At 46.8% G+C, this 21,385-nt stretch overlaps 1 protein-coding gene across 1 annotated transcript in view; it reads left to right on the forward strand.

Moving 5' to 3' along the window:
* The window catches only part of DEFB125 (defensin beta 125), a 39,934-nt gene extending 19,068 nt beyond the window's left edge, over positions 1-20,866 (forward strand). Inside the window, exon 3 of the mRNA XM_040981254.1 lies at positions 20,758-20,866. Within this exon, the coding sequence (XP_040837188.1) occupies positions 20,758-20,866 (109 nt within the window). The remainder of the gene's footprint in view (positions 1-20,757) is intronic.
* The last annotated feature ends 519 nt before the right edge of the window (positions 20,867-21,385 follow it).

Consider the following 21,385-nt stretch of genomic DNA (forward strand, 5'->3'; position numbering starts at 1 on the left):
AGAAACTCCCTGGTTTGTCTGCTCTTGGGTGCTCTTGGCATGAAAGGTGTCCTACAGAACTACAAAGTGAGAAAGGCCAGAGCAATATTTTAGGTGGATGTGGGGGACTATGCACAGTTGATATTTCAGCATATTGTGTGAGCATTTCTTCTTTGATGTTTTGTGTCTTCTTGGCCAGGAATGGCTGCCTGTGTTGATGCAGTAGAACATGCTGCTTTGACACATACACACAGTGTAATACTGTCAACCTTGCACATCTGTCATGTATTTGTCGTGGAAATATGAAAAACCTCTCTTTTTCAGTTGTTCTGAAATGCATGATACACTCCTCTGAACTGTGGCCACTCCACTTTAAAAGAACACCCGAACTTACTTTTCCTCATTGAAACTATCACTTGTACTTATACAGCCTTGGCAAGAATCCTGGAAGTACTTTAGGAATAGAGAAACTGGCTACAATCTCACAGGAGAGTGCTTCCTTCCTCAAGTTCTCTCCTCAATTTGTCACAACAACCAGAACTGAGCCAATCAACAGCCAGCAGCTTCTTACATATTTCCCATGTGGGTGCAGGATTCCAAGGACATGAGCCATCCTCTGCTGCTTTCCCACATCATAAACAGGGAGTTGAATCAGAAGTGGACCTGTCAGGACACCAACTGCTGCCCACATAGGATGTCAGGCCCTCAGGTTGGGGTCAAGGTGCTGCATCATTGCACCAGCCCCACAGGCAGCAGGTGAACCCCTTACACCACAATGCTGGTACCATAACCTGACATCTTTTTCCAAGATAGTGTGAAAGGCAAGTCTAGAGTCACATTCTAAGCACAATTTGTAGGGACATCAAAAATCTCACCAAGTTTCAGCAACAGGCAGTATGTGCTTCAGTTAGGGTGTGGAGGTCAGCCATGATTTGAACATATGTCATTTTCAAATGATTGTTCTGACTGTGTGGGTGCAGCTGCATTTTGGGGACTTGACTGGGGTTTCGTGTGCAGTGTCAGCGTGTATTTGTGCCACTTAGAATAGCAGGCACCTGGTGAGTGTGTGCTGAACCCTGACTTCAGAAATGTGTGTCTCATCCCTGTATATATTTCTAATGTTTTGTAAGTGCTCAGAACAGCTTTCCTGATGATGACAAACATAACAGACTGACCGGTACAAGATTCAAACCACTCTTGTCCACAAAATGATTATGTTTCCCTTTTTATGATCAACACCTAATGATGAATGCTTCATTTGCTCATTTTATAGGTAACTTCTTTGTGAAAAAGTGTGCCGAAAACAAAGGAACTTGCAGGCAAAAGTGCCGAGACAAAGAGAAGCAGGCTGAGCGTACACACCAGACATGCCGAAGTGGTAAACAATGCTGTATTAGGATAGATCCCAACATTCCTGTGACTTGTCGTGACAGTACCAAACCCACAACAACCACTGCAGGATCTCAGCAGGATACGGATACTCCTTATGTGCCCAGCACTCCGGATGCTTCAGTCGCAGCTGTGGCTGCTACAGGGAGAGTTACAAGTGCTGCTGCAATGGGCATCATGGTCTCCATGTCTGCCAGCACAGCCTCAACAGCCACTGCCACCAGTGATGCTTAACATTGATTATTTCAACCTCTGCTCTGGTCCTGATTCATTAAAGACAACTTGTTCAACCTGCTGTCGCTCTCTATGGCCTCTGTCCCACTGTCCCTCAGTGCCACCTTCCTCCTCCCATTTCGTGTTGCTGGCCAGGACATCAGGTCTCCATCGCACAAGATATTCCAGGTCAGGGATGCAAATAAGAGGGAGTTTCCGCACCAGTAGCAGGTACTGCAAGCACCCAAGTCAGCACTGAGAGGGAGAAGCAAGCCGTGCTGTGCCTGAAGCCAGGGGCAGGTCCAACACACTTGGCCTGCACAGCGACCATCACACATTGGTCGACACAACAAGACACAACAAGAGAGACTGCTGAGGCAGGTGAGCTGGGCCTGTCATACAAGTCCTCACTCTGTGTGTGAGCCTGAGCATCTGTACTGCACAGGTTCCCAGGGTTTGCTGTGCTTGATGTCCTAGGCACCACACCTTTTGTTATGGAGAACAAGAGAGATGATGCTGGACAACAGTATAAAGTTGAATTCTTTATTGTCCAAGCTAGGCAACACTGATGCACACCAGCGGCCCTGTACCACACAGCAGCAGTTAGGGTTTTTAAGCTTTCATCCTCCAATCTGATTGAGAGCCACACAGGACAAAGTTTCCATGTACAGGAGGCAGGAAGTTAGCTACCAGAACCCAAAGTTTTCCTGTACTTCATTAACCTAGCCTAGTAACATAGGAGGCAGGAGAGACCAGGTGCTCAGACCTTTGTTGGCATTTCTGCCTGAATGATGTGGCAGGCAGAATGGCTCAGGTACACAGAGCCTCTGGAGCCATATCCACACTGTCAATTAACTTGAATAGCAGGAGAAGAAGTAAGAGAAGCTTTGTTTTGCCACCCTGACCCCCATTAAAACCTCTTGTCCTCCCATCCCCTGGCACTGTCTGCTGTTAATTAACCTAACAATTGAGTGTGAGCCATCAGTGGCTGCACCCCATCACACATGAGTCTGGTATCTGATAGCAAAGACCTCCTGTGCATGTGGTTTGTCTAGATGGAAGGCTGCATTTTAATTATTTTTTAAAAAGCAATTATTTACTTTTTATTATTGAACAGGTAGATTTACAGAGAGAATGAGAGACAGAGACAAAGATCTTATAAGCTGGTTTAGTTTATTCCCCCAAGTGGCCACAACAGCTACAGCTAAGCAGAACTGAAGCCAAGAGCTTCATCCCTATCGCTCATGTGGGTACAGGGTCCAAAAGACCTGGACCATCCTCCACTACCTTCCCAGGCCACAAGCAGGGAACTGGATGGCAAGTAGAACAGCCAAAATACAAACTCCTGCCCACAGGGCATCGCAGTGCCTGAAAGGGGAGGGTTTTACCCAATTGAGTCATCGTACCTGTCCCCTAAGTTGACTCCTCATAAAAGTACCTTCAGCCATAAGCCATAAAGATCTTTTAGGATCATTATGTCCCTCAGTTTTGAGGGACTTCTTCATGTATCCCTTCAGATGACCTTTGTAGAGACACCCTTTCACCTGCCAACGCTCACTGCCCTAGACTATGTCATCTTCTTTCTTTAACTTAAGCGCTTATACTGAAGATTCGTTTGCTCTCCTTCCCAATGAGTTGCTTGTTAATGACCTGTCACCTCCTCCCTAGTGCACATATGGAGCATGTCTTGCTGTCTTACCCATTACTGTGTCTCAGTACAAAGTCAGTGCCTTCCATATGACACAAGCTCCATAAAATTTGGAGAACAAGTTTTTCATGCAGCTATTTCAACAAAAATGAGAAAGTTACACAAAATACAGTTGTTATCTGTTACTGAATGCAAGAGAAATCACTCTGGACCCAAGTGTAGGATTTTAGGAGTCTTTACTGCCCAGGCTTGGTGACAGCAGCTCCCTCGGTACACTCCAGGAGCCACTGCACCCAGCTGCCAATATCAGGAGTTTTTAAGCACTCACCACCCAATCAGGTTGAGAGCCATGCAGTACAAAACAATGTTTCAGGCAGGGAGGGTTTACAAGAACCCAATGTTCTCCTTATAGTTAATTAACCTAACCTAGCTCAATAGGAGGCAAGAGGGGCCAGGTGTGTGGAGCCTCTGGAGTAATTTCCATGCTGTCATTTGTTCTGAATGGTGAGGACAAGAAGGGACAGGGTGCGCTTTTCCAATCAACTTGACTGGTGCAGGAGAGGGTAGGAAGGGTGGTGTGCAGGAACTCTCTTTCTGCTTCCTATTTGCTATCAAGTGAGTGGCTCGCACCCCATCACAATCTACAATCTATACTGATCACAAAAAGGTTTTTCCAAACCATTGACATTGGATGTAAAAGGCATCAAGTTTCAGACCCTCAACTTCCATGTTTTTTATGATGATGTGAGCACTCTTAAAATGCTTAGTGGAGCCCAATGTGATGGCTCCATTAACTAATCCTCCCATTGTAAGCACCAGCTGCATACGGGCACTGGTTTGTGTCCTGGCTGCTCCACTTCCCATCCAGCTTCCTGTGTGTGGAAAGGGAAGCAGTAGAGGATGGCCCAAAACATTGAGACCCTTCACCCACATGGGAAACCTGGAAGATATTCCTGGCTCTGAGTTCTACAGCGTGTTAGAACTATCCAAACCACTTGGACAGAACCCTCAAAGATTGTACCACTTTGGGACCCTGGTTAGATATCAAGTGTCCATCCCCCATCCCTGGGTACTGGGACAGTTGTGATGCTAGGTATGGCTTCTCCACTTTTCTCCACACTTCCCCAAGAAATCAGAAGAAACTGAAAATTTAGAAACAATGGTCACACTCATTTCCCCTAGTCCTCAATCCTCACCCAGATCAACTATGTAAACATCATCAGAAATAAAAATTAAATAGGTGGAAAAAAACAAAACAAAACAAAACAAAACAAAAAGAGACAAAATATCTATAGTTTGAACAATAGATACTGTGAGGAAAATTAATGCTAATCTCTTCTGCATAAAATAATATTTTCCACATATACATAACAAGAAGTACCATCTATTTACTAAAGGGATTTGTGGTAAAAATAAATTTATTTTGTTAGTGATTTTTAAAATTTTATTTTTGATGATTTTTACATAGTTGATTAGGGTGATAAGAATCAGGGCTAAAGGAATGGGTAAGACCATTGTTTCCACATTTGTTTTTTTCTTTCCTGTATCTGGAGGAAGAGGAGAGATAAAGAGAGAAGCCATTTCCAGCTGCCCAACCATCCCAGGGTCCCTGATGTGGGGAATGCTCCACTGCACAAGTGGTTTTGCTCTGGTTTGGTGCAGCCACTCACCCCCAGTCTAGATCACGTTAGTGGAGCTACAGCCCAGCCCAGCCCATCCAATCCCCAGTCTTGACCCTAATGTAAATTGACTAGTATTGCAGCCTGACCCAGCATGACCGACACACCATTCTGGTTCTTGGATTTGCCAGCAGGTAATATGAACTGGCCGAACCTGGCTTGCCCCAGACCTGAGCCAAATGTATATTGGTGGGTACTGTTACCTGGCCTAGTTTGGGCTACTTCCTATATTAATTCTTGCACTCAGCTGCAGAGACTGTGTCCTGACAGAGCAGTTTGTGTCCTGACAGAGGAGTTGCCAAGCTCCTCCATTCAGAACCTCTCCCAATGCCAGATCTCATGCCCATCGATGGGTCCATGGACCAGACCTACTTGCTCCACTTTGCATCCTACCTTTTCTGACCTGCCCTCACCCATTCTGGTTCTTACTGTTGGTGCTACAGCCCAACCAATCTGGTCCATACCCACACAAAGCTCACACATGACTCAGCAGGGACAGAGACCTAGCCTAGCTCATCCTACACCCACCCTGATTCTCACAATCTCCAGTGGGTGCTGGAGTCTAGCCTAGTCTGGCACACCCCAGACCCAGTCAACACCCATGCCAAGGGAGACTGCATCCACGTCCAGACCAGACCACAGCCCTAACTTTGGCCCCCACACTCACCAGTGGGACCCAAAACCCAGCCAGGGCATCCCCTTTGTTCCCCAACCAGACCTGATCCCAGCCACAGATCTCGCATGTGCTAGTGGTTGCTCTGACCCAGCTTGGCATAGCCTCTCCCCTATCTTGGCCTTTGCCTTCAGATTCTGTAGCTTGGCTTGACTCAGCCAGCCCCACCTCCCAACTCTCGCTGGTGGGTGCTGCAACCTAGCCCTGTTCCATCTGCTCCCATCCTTGGTGCATGCAAACCATTAGATGTGGTAGCCTAGCACTACATGATCTGCACTCAAGCCTGGTTTCTACAGTTGCCAGTAGGCTAAGGTTGGCTCTGTCCCACCCAGTCTGCCCTCTTCCAAAGCCAACCCACACACTTGCCAATCGATTAAGCTACCTGCCCAAGATTCAGACCTGAACCATGTACTTACCAGCAGTAGCCATGACCTAATGGGGGAGTTAACTCAGGTTCCCCCACTTTGCTCACTCTCAGTCCCAGATCTCATGCATGCCAGCAGGTACTTGGCCCTTACCTGACATGGCCTGCCCCATCCATCTTGATCTTTGTATGAGCTGTCGCTGCCTGGCTTGCCACACACCCTGTTTTAGGGTGCTCATGCGGGTGCTGAAGCCTGGACCTGCACAGCCTGTTTCCAGCCCCAGTACCTCTGAGTGTTGGCAGATTACATGGTCATGCCTAGCTCAGTTCCTCAGCACCCCTACCCTTAAGCTAACAAGCAGGAGTTGTATTTCCACAGGGTGAGACCCATATATCGCCCACCCCCACCACAGAATCTATTTCTGAACCTGGTTCTCTTGCATGCTGGTTAGTGTCATGGCCCTGCTTAATGTGACCTGTCCAGTGTTCCAACACTGTCAGGTACTGCCCTGCCAGACAGGCCCCCAGCCCTAGCTCTTGTGTGGGCTGGCATGTGGTGGTCAACAATGCTCCATGCCCAACTTAGAACTCTCATGTGGGCTGGTGCATCAGTAGGACCCATAAAGATATCCAGGTCTCTCCCCTTCAAACCACCAGGCCTCAGTCCTCTTGCTTACCTACAAGTACAGTGGTCTTGTCATTGGGAGTTCTTCTGGAGTCATTCCTCATCTACACATGAAGTGGCCTTTTCCAAGGATGTCCCTCAGAAGTAATTCCTCACCTAAGCATGAATCCACAGATCATTACTCACCCTCACCTGTGCAATCCAACCGTCCTTCTGCAAATCCATAAACCCACGTCCCCAGACCACCAGGTGACCCAAGATTCTCCCAAGTCTCTGAATGTCTGCCTGACCTGGATGAGGGATGATGCCTCCACTCCTACCCACAGTGGTGGCCAAGGGCCATCTGAGCCACTGCCTGCCTGGGTGAGTGGGAGATGCCTCATCTCACCGCCATCTATGGCAGCTGGGGGACCCCCGAATGGCTGCCTGCCGGGTGGGGGATGATGCCTCATCCATCTACTCTCCATGGTGGCCAGTGGCCACCTGACAACTGCCTGACTGTTAGTGATTTTTTTAAACGAGGAGGTTATTGATGAAGATTGAGAATGAGAGAAAAATACCTGAGAACCTGGCTTTAGCAATCCCCTTACACTGAACAAGTTGATGAGACAGCAGTTCGTCCAGGGACTCAAGATGAGGATCAGAGAACAACCTCTGTGTCTTCAGATAGAACAAGGGGAGGGAGAGAATGAAAAACATTACTTTCTAGAAACCCTGCAGGGACCATGACCCCAAGAATCCTGTAACTAACAAACAAGTAACTCAGGTTAAGAAGGGGTGAAGCAATGTAAACCTGAAGTCTGTGGGCACAGAACATTCACATCCACTTTTGAGGAAAACAACTAAATGTGTCTCTGTCCTAACTGGAAAGCAAGAAGGATTGACAACAGAAAAAGTAACCAACAACTCAAACAGCTCAGTTGCCTTAGCTTCAGCAAGCTGCACTAGGTAATGAGTGTAGAACAAACTTACGACTTGATGGGTGCCCTCTATCATCTGGGGGCAAGACCAGAGCTTTCAATGGAAATGTTCAGCAAGTAGAGGCCAAAACCACAAACGTTTCTTTGATTAACTGTAACAGAAGATGAACTGTGGCTTTACCTGAAGACAAAGCATAATCAAAGCCACAGCTATGGGAGGTGGGAGGAACTAGCCAAAGCACAAGTGCACCAGGCAGGATAAACAGCAAGGCAAAAAGGTTTTATTACTTTGTCTGTTGTTTATGATCAAGGCTTTTTACTTGTTGACCCTCTGGCCAAAGAAACAGCCATCTGCTACCAACCTCACAGTCCTCATGTACCCATTCTGGCTTGTATCCCTTTCCTAATCAAAACAAAGGAAAACAAACTTTGAAGGACACACATTTCCTTCTGTTCACAATGTGAACAAAGACTGCACTGACATGGTTGAATTCCCAGGTCCCTCATTCTTTTCAGGTGGATGACACGGCAGGCCTCCTTGTTTAGCGAAAGTTGATTAGATGCTCTATGGATAATTACTGCTGATGCGTTTTCATTTTATCTTTTAAGTCCATGTATCAAAACATTTTAAGTCTTTGTCATATTTATACAAGCTAGGAGCCATAAGGGGGCACTACATCTGCATTTTACATGGAGATTTACTTATGAATTTACTTATGATTTACTTATGAATTCTTTCAAAGAAAAACAGGACACAGATGCTTACTGAGCAAAACTGACACCTACTTGTTGTGCCTTAGTCATTCCACCACCAGTTATCAACCCAAGGCATGTATACACACAAAGATGTGCACACAAATATCCAGTTGTACCTTGATTGGTAATCACCAATAACTGGAAACAATCAAAATATTCCTTCAATAGGGAATGAGCAAATTGTCATATGAGCATAGAGAACACTCCCAATAATGAAAAGACAGGAACTATTGATGTATACAACTGGCAAGCATCTCAACAAAATGACCTTGGATGAAAGAATTTAGGTAGAAAAAGGGGCAAATTATTATTTCATTTATACAACATTTAAGAGGATGCAAACCAAAATACAGAAACAAAGAACAGATACATGAAATCATGGAAGTGGGGAGAGAGGGGAGAAAAAGAAAATTTGACCAAAGAGGCAGAAAATACATTTTGAACATTAGGGATATGACTGGTAGAGATAAAGAGAGAGAGAGAGGTTATATTGATTGCACTAGGCTTTCACAAAGGAATGGATCATCAAATTGTAGGCTTTCAGAATTGCAGATAAAAGTCTGTCTAGGCAGACAGTCTTCAATAGAAGACCTACTAAAGGCCCATATTGGAGCTGACACACTGGCTAATCCTCTGACTGTGACACCAGCAATCAAAAAAGGTGCTGGTTTACATCTTAGCTGTTCTACTTCTGATCAAGCGCTCTGTTTATGACCTAGTAAAGCAGCAGAGGATGGGCACAAGGCTTCAGACCTCCACACCCATATAGGACACCACGAAGAAGCTCCTGGCTCCCAGCTACACCTCATTTTGTCTCTGTGTAATGCAGTCATTAGGAGAATCAAGCAGTGATGAAAGATTACTCTCTTTCCCTTTTTTCATCTTTCTGAATTTGATTCTGAATAGCAAGCAAAAATAAATAAATATTTTCACATGTAAGAGTCAGGGTAGAGTCCAGGCCCACAGATGCAAGTACGAATCAGGAGATATGGCAGAGGTCACAAGGGAAATACAGAACCAGCCAGAGAAGGCTGGGTCAGGCCAGGGCAGGTGTCTGAGATGGACGCTCTAAGCAATGAGGTTAAGATGCAGAGGTCCATGGTAGGCAAAGCCTGAGCACCAGGCAGCACACAATCCTACAAGAATTGGCCCCTTGCTCTGCTCTCCTACCATCTCAAAAACTGTAAGGACACACCTGAAAGTCAGCTAGGTGGACCAGGATGAGTCAAGCAACAAAAGCACACAAGTGCTTCAGGTTGAGATAAACCATGGTGATGGGTACCCCAAGGAAGAAAAGGCCACGGGACAGGCACTGGTTAACTCCTCTTTCTATAGAACCCTCTGCTCTGACACTTTCAAACACTTGTGTCTTCTTTTCTCATTAAGTGTCATCTCCTCTGCAAACCATACTTCATGCTGTGCTGGGCATGAGACACGTTGAAGGGCCCTCCCATTGCAAACCCCAGAGACAATACCTGAATGCCCGTCATGGAATTGTCAACTAGCCAGGACTCTAATGTGGTATTAGAGACATCTGTGTGCCCTATTCCTTCAACTATGACTTACCTCTTTTTCCAAAAGACTTTCTAAATTTCAAGATTATCAACAAGAATGATTTACTTGCTCCATTCTCATTCTTTAGAGACTTCCCAGCAAAGAACTGTATGTGTACAGAATGTATATCCCACTCGGGAACATACGTATTGCGTATTCAGCAGAACATTGATTTTAGGGGAACACATGGTATCGAAAATAGTGTTACAGAGTGCAAAATACATACTCTGATAGAAGGAACGTAGCACAGGGTGAACAACCAGGCAGGGGTACCCAGGCCTGGAGAACCAGCACAAAGGCTTCCTTCTCTCTAAATTACCATGCACTTCAACAAGGACTTGCACCTGCTCTTCCCAGCTTCTCTCCTCCCCCAACTGTGCTGCCACACAGATCCCGCACTGCACTGTATCAATCATGGCTGCTGGCCAATAGACGCAAGCTGAGGTTGGCACAGGTCCCCACAGCCTCCAAGCTCCCGGCTGAGCACACCCCAACCCAAGAAGGACAACAACGCTCTCTTCTCAAAGTGATCCTGAAGAGACACTTCTAGACTCTGGAGAGCCAACTGGCCAACGTCTGAGGAGCCATGAAGTCGCTGGTGTTGAGCCTTGCAGTCTTGATGTTCCTGGTCCAGTTGACCTCAGGTAACAGGACCTTGGAGAAGAAGAAATGTGGTCTAAAACTTGTTCCTGGCCCTGGATTTGAGTTCCCCTGCTCTGTGGTGGCAGGGGTGGAGTTCTCCCTGGCAAGAAGTGGGGAGGGAGTGAGGTTCTATTGTTCCAGAACAACTCTGCCCCATGTTTCTCTAATGGGAGCTGGGGAGGAGAGAAATGGGGAGGCAGCACCTGTGCCACAACCCCTTCTTTCAGCCTGTGTGGGAGTAGAGATGTCCCTGAGACCCACCTCCTCTGTGTCCTGTTTGCCCTGTTGCTCTGCTGGTCCCAGAAAAGTCCTGCCTCACTCCACTCTCAGTGTCCCCTGAGCTAACAATCCCAGCACATGACCTCCCTCTGTGTTCTGCGTCTAACCAAGAAACTCCCTGGTTTGTCTGCTCTTGGGTGCTCTTGGCATGAAAGGTGTCCTACAGAACTACAAAGTGAGAAAGGCCAGAGCAATATTTTAGGTGGATGTGGGGGACTATGCACAGTTGATATTTCAGCATATTGTGTGAGCATTTCTTCTGTGATGTTTTGTGTCTTCTTGGCCAGGAATGGCTGCCTGTGTTGATGCAGTAGAACATGCTGCTTTGACACATACACACAGTGTAATACTGTCAACCTTGCACATCTGTCATGTATTTTTGGTAGAAACAACAAAAATCCTCTCTTCTTGTTGTTTTGAAATTCATGATACACTCTTCTGAACTGTGGCCACTCCACCTCAAAGAACACCCGAACTTACTTTTCCTCATTGAAACTCTATCACTTGTACTTCTACAGCCTTGGCAAGGTTCCTGGAAGAGCCTTAGGAATGAAGAAACCAGCCACAATCTTGGTAGAGAGACAGCTTCCATTCTCAACTTCACTGCCCAAGTAGCCACAACAGCCAGAGCTGAACCAATCAAAGGCCAGCAACTTCTCCTTGGCCTCCTATGTGGGTGCAGGAGTCGAAGGACATGAGCCATCCTCTGCTGCTTTCCCATATCATAAACAGGGAGTTGAATCAGAAGTGGGGAGTCAGGACACCAACTGCTGCCCACATAGGATGTCAGGCCCTCAGGTTGGGGTCGGTGGTGCTGCATCATTACACCAGTCCCACAGGCAGCAGGTGAACCCCTTACACCACAATGCCGGTACCATAACCTGACATCTTTTTTCCAAGATAGTGTAAGGCAAGTCTAGAGTCACATTCTAAGCACGATTTGTAGAGACATCAAACATCTCCCCAAGTTTCAGCAATAGGCAGTATGTGCTTCAGTTAGGGTGAGGAGGACAGCCGTAATTTGAACATGTATCACTTACAAATGATCATTCTGACTTAACTGGGGTCTCGTGTGCATGTAAATGGGTATCTGTGCCACTTACAGCCATGGGCACGTGGGGAGTGTGTGTTGAACCCTGACTTCAGAAATGTTTCTCTGGCCCAACATGGTTTCATAGTGACTAAAATCATCGCCTCAAACTCGCTGGGATATATATGGGGGCCGATTCTAATCCCAGTAACTGCACTTCCCATCCAGCTCCCTGCTTGTGGCCTGGGAAATTTTTGAGGATGGCCCAAAGCCTTGGGACCCTGCAGCCACTTGGGAGATCTGGAGGAAGTTCCAGGCTTCAGATTGGCGCAGCACTGGCCGTTGAGGTCACTTGGGGAGTGAATCATTGGAAGGAAGAGCTTCATCTCTGTCTCTCCTGCTCTCTGCATATCTGACTTTGCAATAAAAAGAACTAAATCTTTTTTTTTAAAAGAGAGAAAAGAAAAAACATGATTAAATCTTCCTGAGAGATGTATACCCTATATTAAGAAAAAAAGAAAGAAATGTGTGTCTTGTCCCTGTATACACACCTCCATGTTGGTTCATTTCTCAAGATTTATAAGTGCTCAGAACAACTTTTCTGGTTAGGAAACTCGTAACTAACTGACCGGTAGGGGGTTGGTCCTAAAAATCATATCAACAAGAATGGTTGTTTCTCTTTTTATGATCAATACCTCATGGTAATTACTTCAATCCGCTTTTTGCAGGTAACTGGTCTGGCAAAGCATGTTTCCACCAACAAGGACGCTGCAGGAGGAAGTGCCAAGACTCGGAGAAACGGGCCCAGGCTCCATATCAGATATGCAAGGGAAACAAACGGTGCTGTGTTAACAGAATTGTTGAGGCTTATCTGACCTGTCATGAAAGCACCAAAGCTACAAAGATCACTAAAGGGTTTTTTTGGGAGGTGAGCACTGGTTATATGGGCAATGTTGAGGGTGCCGAGACCACAACTACTATGGAGACAACCACAAGCACTGGGGCATTGGACAGCGCAGGGCCCCCGTCTACCAGCACAGCTGCCACCACAGCCACCATAGCCACTACCGCTAATGGCAGTTAACCTTGATCATTTCAACCTCTGTTCTGGTCCTGATTCATTAAAGACAACTTGTTCAAGCTGCTGTCGCTCTCTATGGCCTCTGTCCCACTGTCCCTCAGTGCCACCTTCCTCCTCCCATTTCGTGTTGCTGGCCAGGACATCAGGTCTCCATCGCACAAGATATTCCAGGTCAGGGATGTAGATAAGAGGGAGTTTCCGCACCAGTAGCAGGTACTGCAAGCACCCAAGTCAGCACTGAGAGGGAGAAGCAAGCCGTGCTGTGCCTGAAGCCAGGGGCAGGCCCACACACTTGGCCTGCACAGATACCATCACACATTGGTGTTTGCTAGACACAACAAGAGAGACTGCTGAGGCAGGTGAGCTGGGCCTGTCATACAAGTCCTTACTCTGTAGGGGAGCCTGAATAGCTGCACTGTGCACAGGTTCTCAATGGATTGCTGGGGTTTCTGCCCCAGGCACCACACCATGAGTTTGGTTTTTGTTAGCAAAGGTCTCCTGTACATGTGGTTTGGCCACAGATGGAAGGCTGCAGTAGAGGACAGCCCAAAACATTGAGACCCTTCACCCACATGAGAAACCTGGAAGATATTCCTGGCTCTGAGTTCTACAGCGTGTTAGAACTATCCAAACCACTTGGACAGAACCCTCAAAGATTGTACCACTTTGGGACCCTGGTTAGATATCAAGTGTCCATCCCCCATCCCTGGGTACTGGGACAGTTGGGATGCTAGGCATGGCTTCTCCACTTTCCTCCACACTTCCCCAAGAAATCAGAAGAAACTGAAAATTTAGAAACAATGGTCACACCCACTTTTCTCTGTAAATCTCCATTTTAAATGGAATCAAACTTATCTTTAAAAAAATTTAGAGAACACATAATTTTTCAGTATATTTACAGGGTATCCTATGCTGATTCAATGTATGTATCCTGTTAAATCATCAAACCATAACTAGTAACTAGCACATACATAGCATCAAGCCTTAGTTACGTATTAGGAAACCTCATACTCTTCTAGTTCTACTGAAATAGTTTTCTATCCCCAATTTTGCAACTTTTCTTCCTCCACACGGAAAGAGCATTGAATTCCAACTCATCTTTCATCTGCTTGTCATGGGTTGTCCTGAGTGCTTACAGACGCCAAATCAAGGAACATTTGGAATTTGGGTGCTGAGTTTAAGAAGGTAAATAGTCACGCACATCACATCAAAATTTTTTAGAAATTACAAAATATTTTTAACTTTTTTGTTTGTTCATAAAACCAATGATGGGGCATGGGTACAGCCAGCTGAGCAGCATAACTCCATGGGTGAGGGGAGTCCTTGGACTGCCCAGGAATCAATGATGTCAGGTGAAGTCCTGGGGCCACCAGATGGCACCCTTTGGTGACTTGGCGAGTGAACCTATAGAGGCTCTGTGGGATGGCACAGGTTGGTGTGAGTGGGGACCTAAGGACACATCTCCAGGTGAGGAATGAATACTGAAGGAATTTTGTAGACAAAGCCAATGTATTTGCAGGTAAGTGAGGTGCCGAGATGGAGCAGTTTGAAAGAAACAGGAAAAGCTTTTAAGTCAGAGTGAAGTACTAGCATGCATGGGAGACATGAGCTGGGGTAGTTAACATTGACCACCACTGAATACCACTCACTGGCACACACTAAAGCTAAGGCTGGGTCTTAGCTGGTGGGGTTAGATCACAGTACCCACCAGTGAGATTCAGAACAGGGGACAGTTATGTTAGGCTGGCCCATAACACTAACTAGCATGTGAGAGAGTTAGACCTGGGGCAGGGGGTGGGGTATGTGGACTCACTCCTATGAAACTGTAATCTTAGCTGGCACACACAAGGCCTGTGGCTGGGGAGCTACAAGGATGCTTCGACTTGTTTGGGGTTCCCACTGATAAGCATGGGGGCCAGAATGGGGGCAGTGGTTAGGTGGACATGGCCGTAGTCTCCCTCGGCATGGGTGTAGATTGGATCTGGGGAGTGCCAGACTGCACCAGATTCTAACACACACTGATACTTATCAGAGGCAGGGTGGATGTAGAATAGGCTGGGCTAGGTCTTGGCTCCTGCTGAACCATATGAGAGCAACAACCGGAATAGGTGTGGGCCAGCTGGGCAATGATGCTGTACCTGCCAGAACAAGAGGTGGACTAAGTTAACCTGGACCAAGGACCCACCAATGTGTATGATGTCTGCTGCTGGGAGGAGACCTGATAGAGGAGCTTGAGGAACTCCTCTGTCAGGATGCAATCCCTCTGGTGAGCTCAAGAACCAAGGCAAGGAAAAGCCTAGACTGTGCCAGGTTACTGTACCCACCAGCACACATGTGAATCAGGTCTGGGTCTGGGCCAAGCTGAGCCAGTTTATAACCTCCAATGACAGTTCTAGGAACTAGTATGGGTTATGGGATTGGCTGGGTCAAACTGCAACTCCAGCCAGTCCACATTAGGGCTTGGAATGAGCACTGGCTGGGCCAGGCTAGGCTGTATCACCCACTAGCAGGAGCTGGAAATGTGATCAGGCTGGACTGAGCCAGGCTGCTTCACCCACTGGTGGATGCAAGGTGAGGTGAGGCATGCTAGTGCCAGTCAGTGAACCCTAGGGGCAGGATGTCCAGCAGGGCCTGGGTCCTTGGACCCACCTTTGCAGTGTGTGCTGAGTTTGTGGTCCCCAGGTGTGGGGTGTTAGGAGGGGTGGCCCAGGCCATCGGGTCTACCTGCAAGTTCTTATCAGTGGAAAAAATAGAGCAATGGATGGCAGGCCCTGATCCACAATATCACAGCCCATTAGAACCTGTAGAGGACATCTGGTACCATAGCAGAGGAATAACAGAACAAATTGGACAACTACCCCAGCACAACAATGACAGCACAAATTTGGTCGAATAGAGACTGTAAGGTTGACTATGTCAGCCAATGACCATGAGAAGGGTTTCCTCCTCCTTGGATTGGCGAGATCGAAAAGTACTTCAGATCTAAACACCTGGGCAGGAGCCTCGGAGCATGCTCCACATTGGGGACCCTGGGTTGATATCAGATTGCCGTTCCCTATCCCTGGGTCCTGAGGCAGTTGGAAGGCTGGGCATGGCTCAGGCTCTTATTTACTCCATTTCCCCCAGAAACTGGAGGAGGAAGTAGAAAACTTGGAAACAATGATCACACCCACTTTCCTCTAACTCTGGATCCTTTCCACCCTGATCAACTATGTAAACATCATCAAAAATAAAAGCTTGAAAAAATGATGGAAGTATGATTCACATTGATGGTTCATAGATCCTTCAAAATAACCTTTCATGATTTTAGCTTGCTATGGGATTTTTGGGAAATAAGTAGGAGGACCTTAAAAGAACTCTGTATTTGGGGGGATGACAGAGCAGAACCCACAGGAGGCTCCTAGCATCGAATTGGCTCAATTCCAGCCAGCTTGGTCATTTGGGGAATAAACCACTGACGAAAGTTGTTTCTCTCTGTCTCCTCTCTATAAATCTGCCTTTCAAGTGAAAAATTAAGTCTTTTAAAAGGCAGAAAGTGTCCTTTGAACCATTACCTCTGTATCCAGCATTAACTCATCCGTATCATGCTTTATCCTCTATATTTCCCTTCTATCTACTTATGTGATTAAGATATATTTTAAAAAGAGAAGCTGGAAGGAACATTCCTGCTGATCTTCACTTCTGTAATAAAAATATTGTTTCACATACACATAACAAACAGGAAGCTGCATCAATTTACGAAAAGGATTAGCAGTGAAATAAATTAGCTTTGTCAGTGATTTTTTAATGGGGAAAAAAAATGAAAAATTAATCCAATCACTGAGGGGGATTGAAAACAAGAGAAAAACTGGAGGGTCTGGCTTTAGGAATCCCCTTCCACTGAAAAAGTTGGCATCTAGCAGCTCGAGGGAATCAAGGTGAGAATCAGAGAACAATTTCCATTTAGGTAGAAAAAGGGGCAAATTATTACTTCATTTATACAACATCTAAGAGGATGCAAACCAAAATACAGAAACAAAGAACAGGTGCATGAAATCATGAAAGTGGGGAGAGAGGGGAGAAAAAGAAATATTGACCAAAGAGGCAGAAAATACATTTTGAGCATTAGAGATATGATAAGAGAGAGAGAGGTTATATTGATTGCACTAGGCTTTCACAAAGGAATGGATCATCAAATTGTAGGCTTTCAGAATTGCAGATAAAAGTCTGTCTAGGCAGTCTTCAATAGAAGACCTATAAGTGACCCAGAGTAGAGCTGACACAAACCTCTAACTGGCGAAACCTCTAACTATGGCACAAACATTCCATCTACTTCTGATTCAGCTTTCTGCTTAGGACCTGGCAGAGCAGCAGAGGATGGCCCAAGGCATCAGGTCTCTGCACCCACAGAGCAGACCCGGAAGAACCTCCTGGCTCCCACCTACACATCTCTTTAGCTCTGCCCCAGGGCTGCCATTTGGGGAGTCAACTTGTGCATGGAAAATCACTCTATTTCTGTCTCTCTCTTTCTCTCAATCTAACTCTCAATCACAAGTAAAAATAAATGAATCTTTTAAAAGGTAGCTGTTGGCCAAAAGACAAAGTTTTCAGAATGCAAGTGTGGCTCTGTAGATATGGCAAAGGTTGCAATGGAGAGATGGTAGAGCCAGAGAAGGCTGGGTCGGGTCAGGCCAGGGCAGGTGTCTGAGATGGATGCTCTAAGCAAGGAGATTGTGCTCACAAAGTTGCATAGTGGGCAAGGCCAGAGCCCAAGGAGGCACATACTCCAATGGGATTTTGCCCCATGCTCTACTCTCCTCCCCTCGCGGGACCTTTGAGAATCCACCTGAGGGCCTCCTAGTTAGGCCAGTGTGCATCAGGCAACAAAAGCACACAGGTGCATCAGAATCACATAAACCATGGTGATGGGTCCCCAGAGAAGAAAGTCCCTGGGACAGGCACTGGGTCACTCCTTTCTCTCTAGAACCCTCTGCTCTGATGCTTTCAAACACTTGTGTCTTCTTTCCTCCTTAAGTGTCACCCCCTCTGCAAACCATACTTCATGCTGTGCTGGGCATGCAGACGCTGCTGGAGGGTCCTCCCATTACAGAAACCAGACACAATACCTGAATGCCCCTCATGGAATCATGAGGCATTCATGTTTCAGGTGTGGCATTAAAGACATCTATGTGCCCTCATCCTTTAACTATGATTTACTCTATTTCCAAAAAGACTTTCTAAGTCCCAGGTTATCAACAAAGTATTATTCACTTGTTCAACTCTCAGTTCATTAGAGCCTCCAAGGAGAGAATTGTGTATCTGTACAGAATGTATATGCCACACGGGAACATATGTATTAACTATGCAGCAGAACATTGATTTTAAGGGACACATCATAAAGAAAACAGTGTGACAGAGCAGAATAACACATACTCTGAAAGAAGGAACCTAGCACAGGGTGAGCAACCAGGCAGGGGTACCCAGGCCTGGAGAACCAGCACAAAGGCTTCCTTCTCTCTAAATTACCATGCACTTCAACAAGGACTTGCACCTGCTCTTCCCAGCTTCTCTCCTCCCCCAACTGTGCTGCCACACAGATCCCGCACTGCACTGTCTCAATCATGGCTGCTGGCCAATAGACGCAAGCTGAGGTTGGCACAGGTCCCCACAGCCTCCAAGCTCCCGGCTGAGCACACCCCAACCCAAGAAGGACAACAACGCTCTCTTCTCAAAGTGATCCTGAAGGGACACTTCTAGACTCTGGAGAGCCAACTGGCCAACGTCTGAGGAGCCATGAAGTCGCTGGTGTTGAGCCTTGCAGTCTTGATGTTCCTGGTCCAGTTAACCTCAGGTAAACAGGACCTTGGAGAAGAAGAAATGTGGTCTAAAACTTGTTCCTGGCCCTGGATTTGAGTTCCCCTGCTCTGTGGTGGCAGGGGTGGAGTTCTCCCTGGCAAGAAGAGGGGAGGGAGTGAGGTTCTATTGTTCCAGAACAACTCTGCCCCACGTTTCTCTAATGGGAGCTGGGGAGGAGAGAAATGGGGAGGCAGCACCTGTGCCACAACCTCTTCTTTCAGCCTGTGTGGGAGTAGAGATGTCCCTGAGACCCACCTCCTCTGTGTCCTGTTTGCCCTGTTGCTCTGCTGGTCCCGGAAAAGTCCTGCCTCACTCCACTCTCAGTGTCCCCTGAGCTAACAATCCCAACACATGACCTCCCTCTGTGTTCTGCATCTAACCAAGAAACTCCCTGGTTTGTCTGCTCTTGGGTGCTCTTGGCATGAAAGGTGTCCTACAGAATTACAAAGTGAGAAAGGCCAGAGCAATATTTTAGGTGGACGTGGGGGACTATGCACAGTTGATATTTCAGCATATTGTGTGAGCATTTCTTCTTTGATGTTTTGTGTCTTCTTGGCCAGGAATGGCTGCCTGTGTTGATGCAGTAGAACATGCTGCTTTGACACATACACACAGTGTAATACTGTCAACCTTGCACATCTGTCATGTATTTTTGGTAGAAACAACAAAAATCCTCTCTTGTTGTTGTTGTTTTGAAATGCATGATACACTCTTCTGAACTGTGGCCACTCCACCTCAAAGAACACCCGAACTTACTTTTCCTCGTTGGAACTCTATCACTTCTACAGCCTAGACAAGGTTCCTGGAAGAGCCTTAGGAATCAAGAAACCGGCCACAATCTTGGTAGAGAGACAGCTTCCATTCTCAACTTCACTGCCCAAGTAGCCACAACAGCTAGAGCTGAACCAATCAAAGGCCAGCAACTTCTCCTTGGCCTCCTATGTGGGTGCAGGAGTCGAAGGACATGAGCCATCCTCTGCTGCTTTCCCACATCATAAACAGGGAGTTGAATCAGAAGTGGGCAGTCAGGACACCAACTGCTGCCCACATAGGATGTCAGGTCCTCAGGTTGGGGTCGGTGGTGCTGCATCATTGCACCAGTCCCACAGGCAGCAGGTGAACCCCTTACACCACAATGCTGGTACCATAACCTGACATCTTTTTTCAAAGATAGTGTAAGGCAAGTCTAGAGTCACATTCTAAGTACAATTTGTAGAGACATCAAACATCTCACCAAGTTTCAGCAATAGGCAGTATGTGCTTCAGTTAGGGTTAGGGGTCCGCCATGATTTTAACATGTATTTTTTCAATCTTTCAAATGATCGTTCTGACTGCCCCCTAGAGGTTTGTGTGGATACAGCTGCATTTTAGTGACTTAACTGGGGTCTCATGTGTCTTCTAAGTGTGTATTTGTGCCACTTAGAATAGCAGGCACCTGTTGAGTGTGTTTTGAACCCTGACTTCAGAAACGTGCGTCTCATCCCTTTATACACACCTCCATCTTGGTTCATTTCTCAAGATTTCTAAGTGCTCAGATCAGCCTGTACAAGATTCAAGCCATCCTGTCCACAAAAAATGATTATGTTTCTCTTTTTATGACCAACACCTCATGGTAAATACTTCCACCCACTTTTTGTAGGTAACTGGTCTGGGAAGCGGTGTTTCTACAAGTCGGGAAGATGCAGGAACAAGTGCCGAGACACAGAGGTTGAGGCCCAGCCTTCATTCCAGACATGCAAAGGCAGCAGACGATGCTGTGTTTACAAAAATATTGAGGCTATTCTGAACTGTCTTGAAACCACCAAACCTACAAAGACTAGTGCAGCATTTATTTGGGATATGGGCACTCCTTCTACGGAAGACAGTCAGATTCCCGACGTCGCAACCATGGCTACTACGGAGACAGCCCTAAGTACTGGTGCAACAGGCAGCGCAGCATCTTCCTCTGCCGCCACCACAGCCACCATAGCCACTACCGCCAGTGGCGGTTAACATTGATCATTTCAACCTCTGCTCTGGTCCTGATTCATTAAAGACAACTTGTTCAACCTGCTGTCGCTCTCTATGGCCTCTGTCCCACTGTCCCTCAGTGCCACCTTCCTCCTCCCGTTTCGTGTTGCTGGCCAGGACATCAGGTCTCCATCGCACAAGATGTTCCAGGTCAGGGATGCAGATAAGAGGGAGTTTCCGCACCAGTAGCAGGTACTGCAAGCACCCAAGTCAGCACTGAGAGGGAGAAGCAAGCCGTGCTGTGCCTGAAGCCAGGGGCAGGCCCACACACTTGGCCTGCACCGCAACTGTCACACAGTGATGTTTGCTAGACACACGGACAGAGACTGCTGAGGCAGGTGAGCTGGGCCTGCTTGGCAAGTCCTTACTCTGTAGGGGAGCCTGAACAGCTGCTTTGCACACAGGTCCCTAAGGGTGCTGGATTTCTGCTCCAGTCGCCACACCTTTTGTTATGGAGAGAGTGATCATGCAGGACGTGAGTGTAGAGTTGAAGTAGAAATCTTTCTTTTCCCAACTTTGTGACAGCAGCTCCTGCTACACTCCAGGAGCCCTACACCCTAAAGCGTAAGTTATGGTCGTTGACTCAGTCTCACATCCAGGGACATCATATCTGGTTTGTAGAATTCATCCCAGTTTTCCATATCTGTATCCTGGAGTTCCACTCATACCAGGTAAAAGAATTGTGACAGAGAATGAGTCTTATCTTTA

This window comes from Ochotona curzoniae, unplaced genomic scaffold, assembly GCF_017591425.1.
Source record: "Ochotona curzoniae isolate NIBS_2020 unplaced genomic scaffold, NIBS_Ocur_1.0 contig_3520, whole genome shotgun sequence".
NCBI lineage: Eukaryota > Metazoa > Chordata > Mammalia > Lagomorpha > Ochotonidae > Ochotona > Ochotona curzoniae.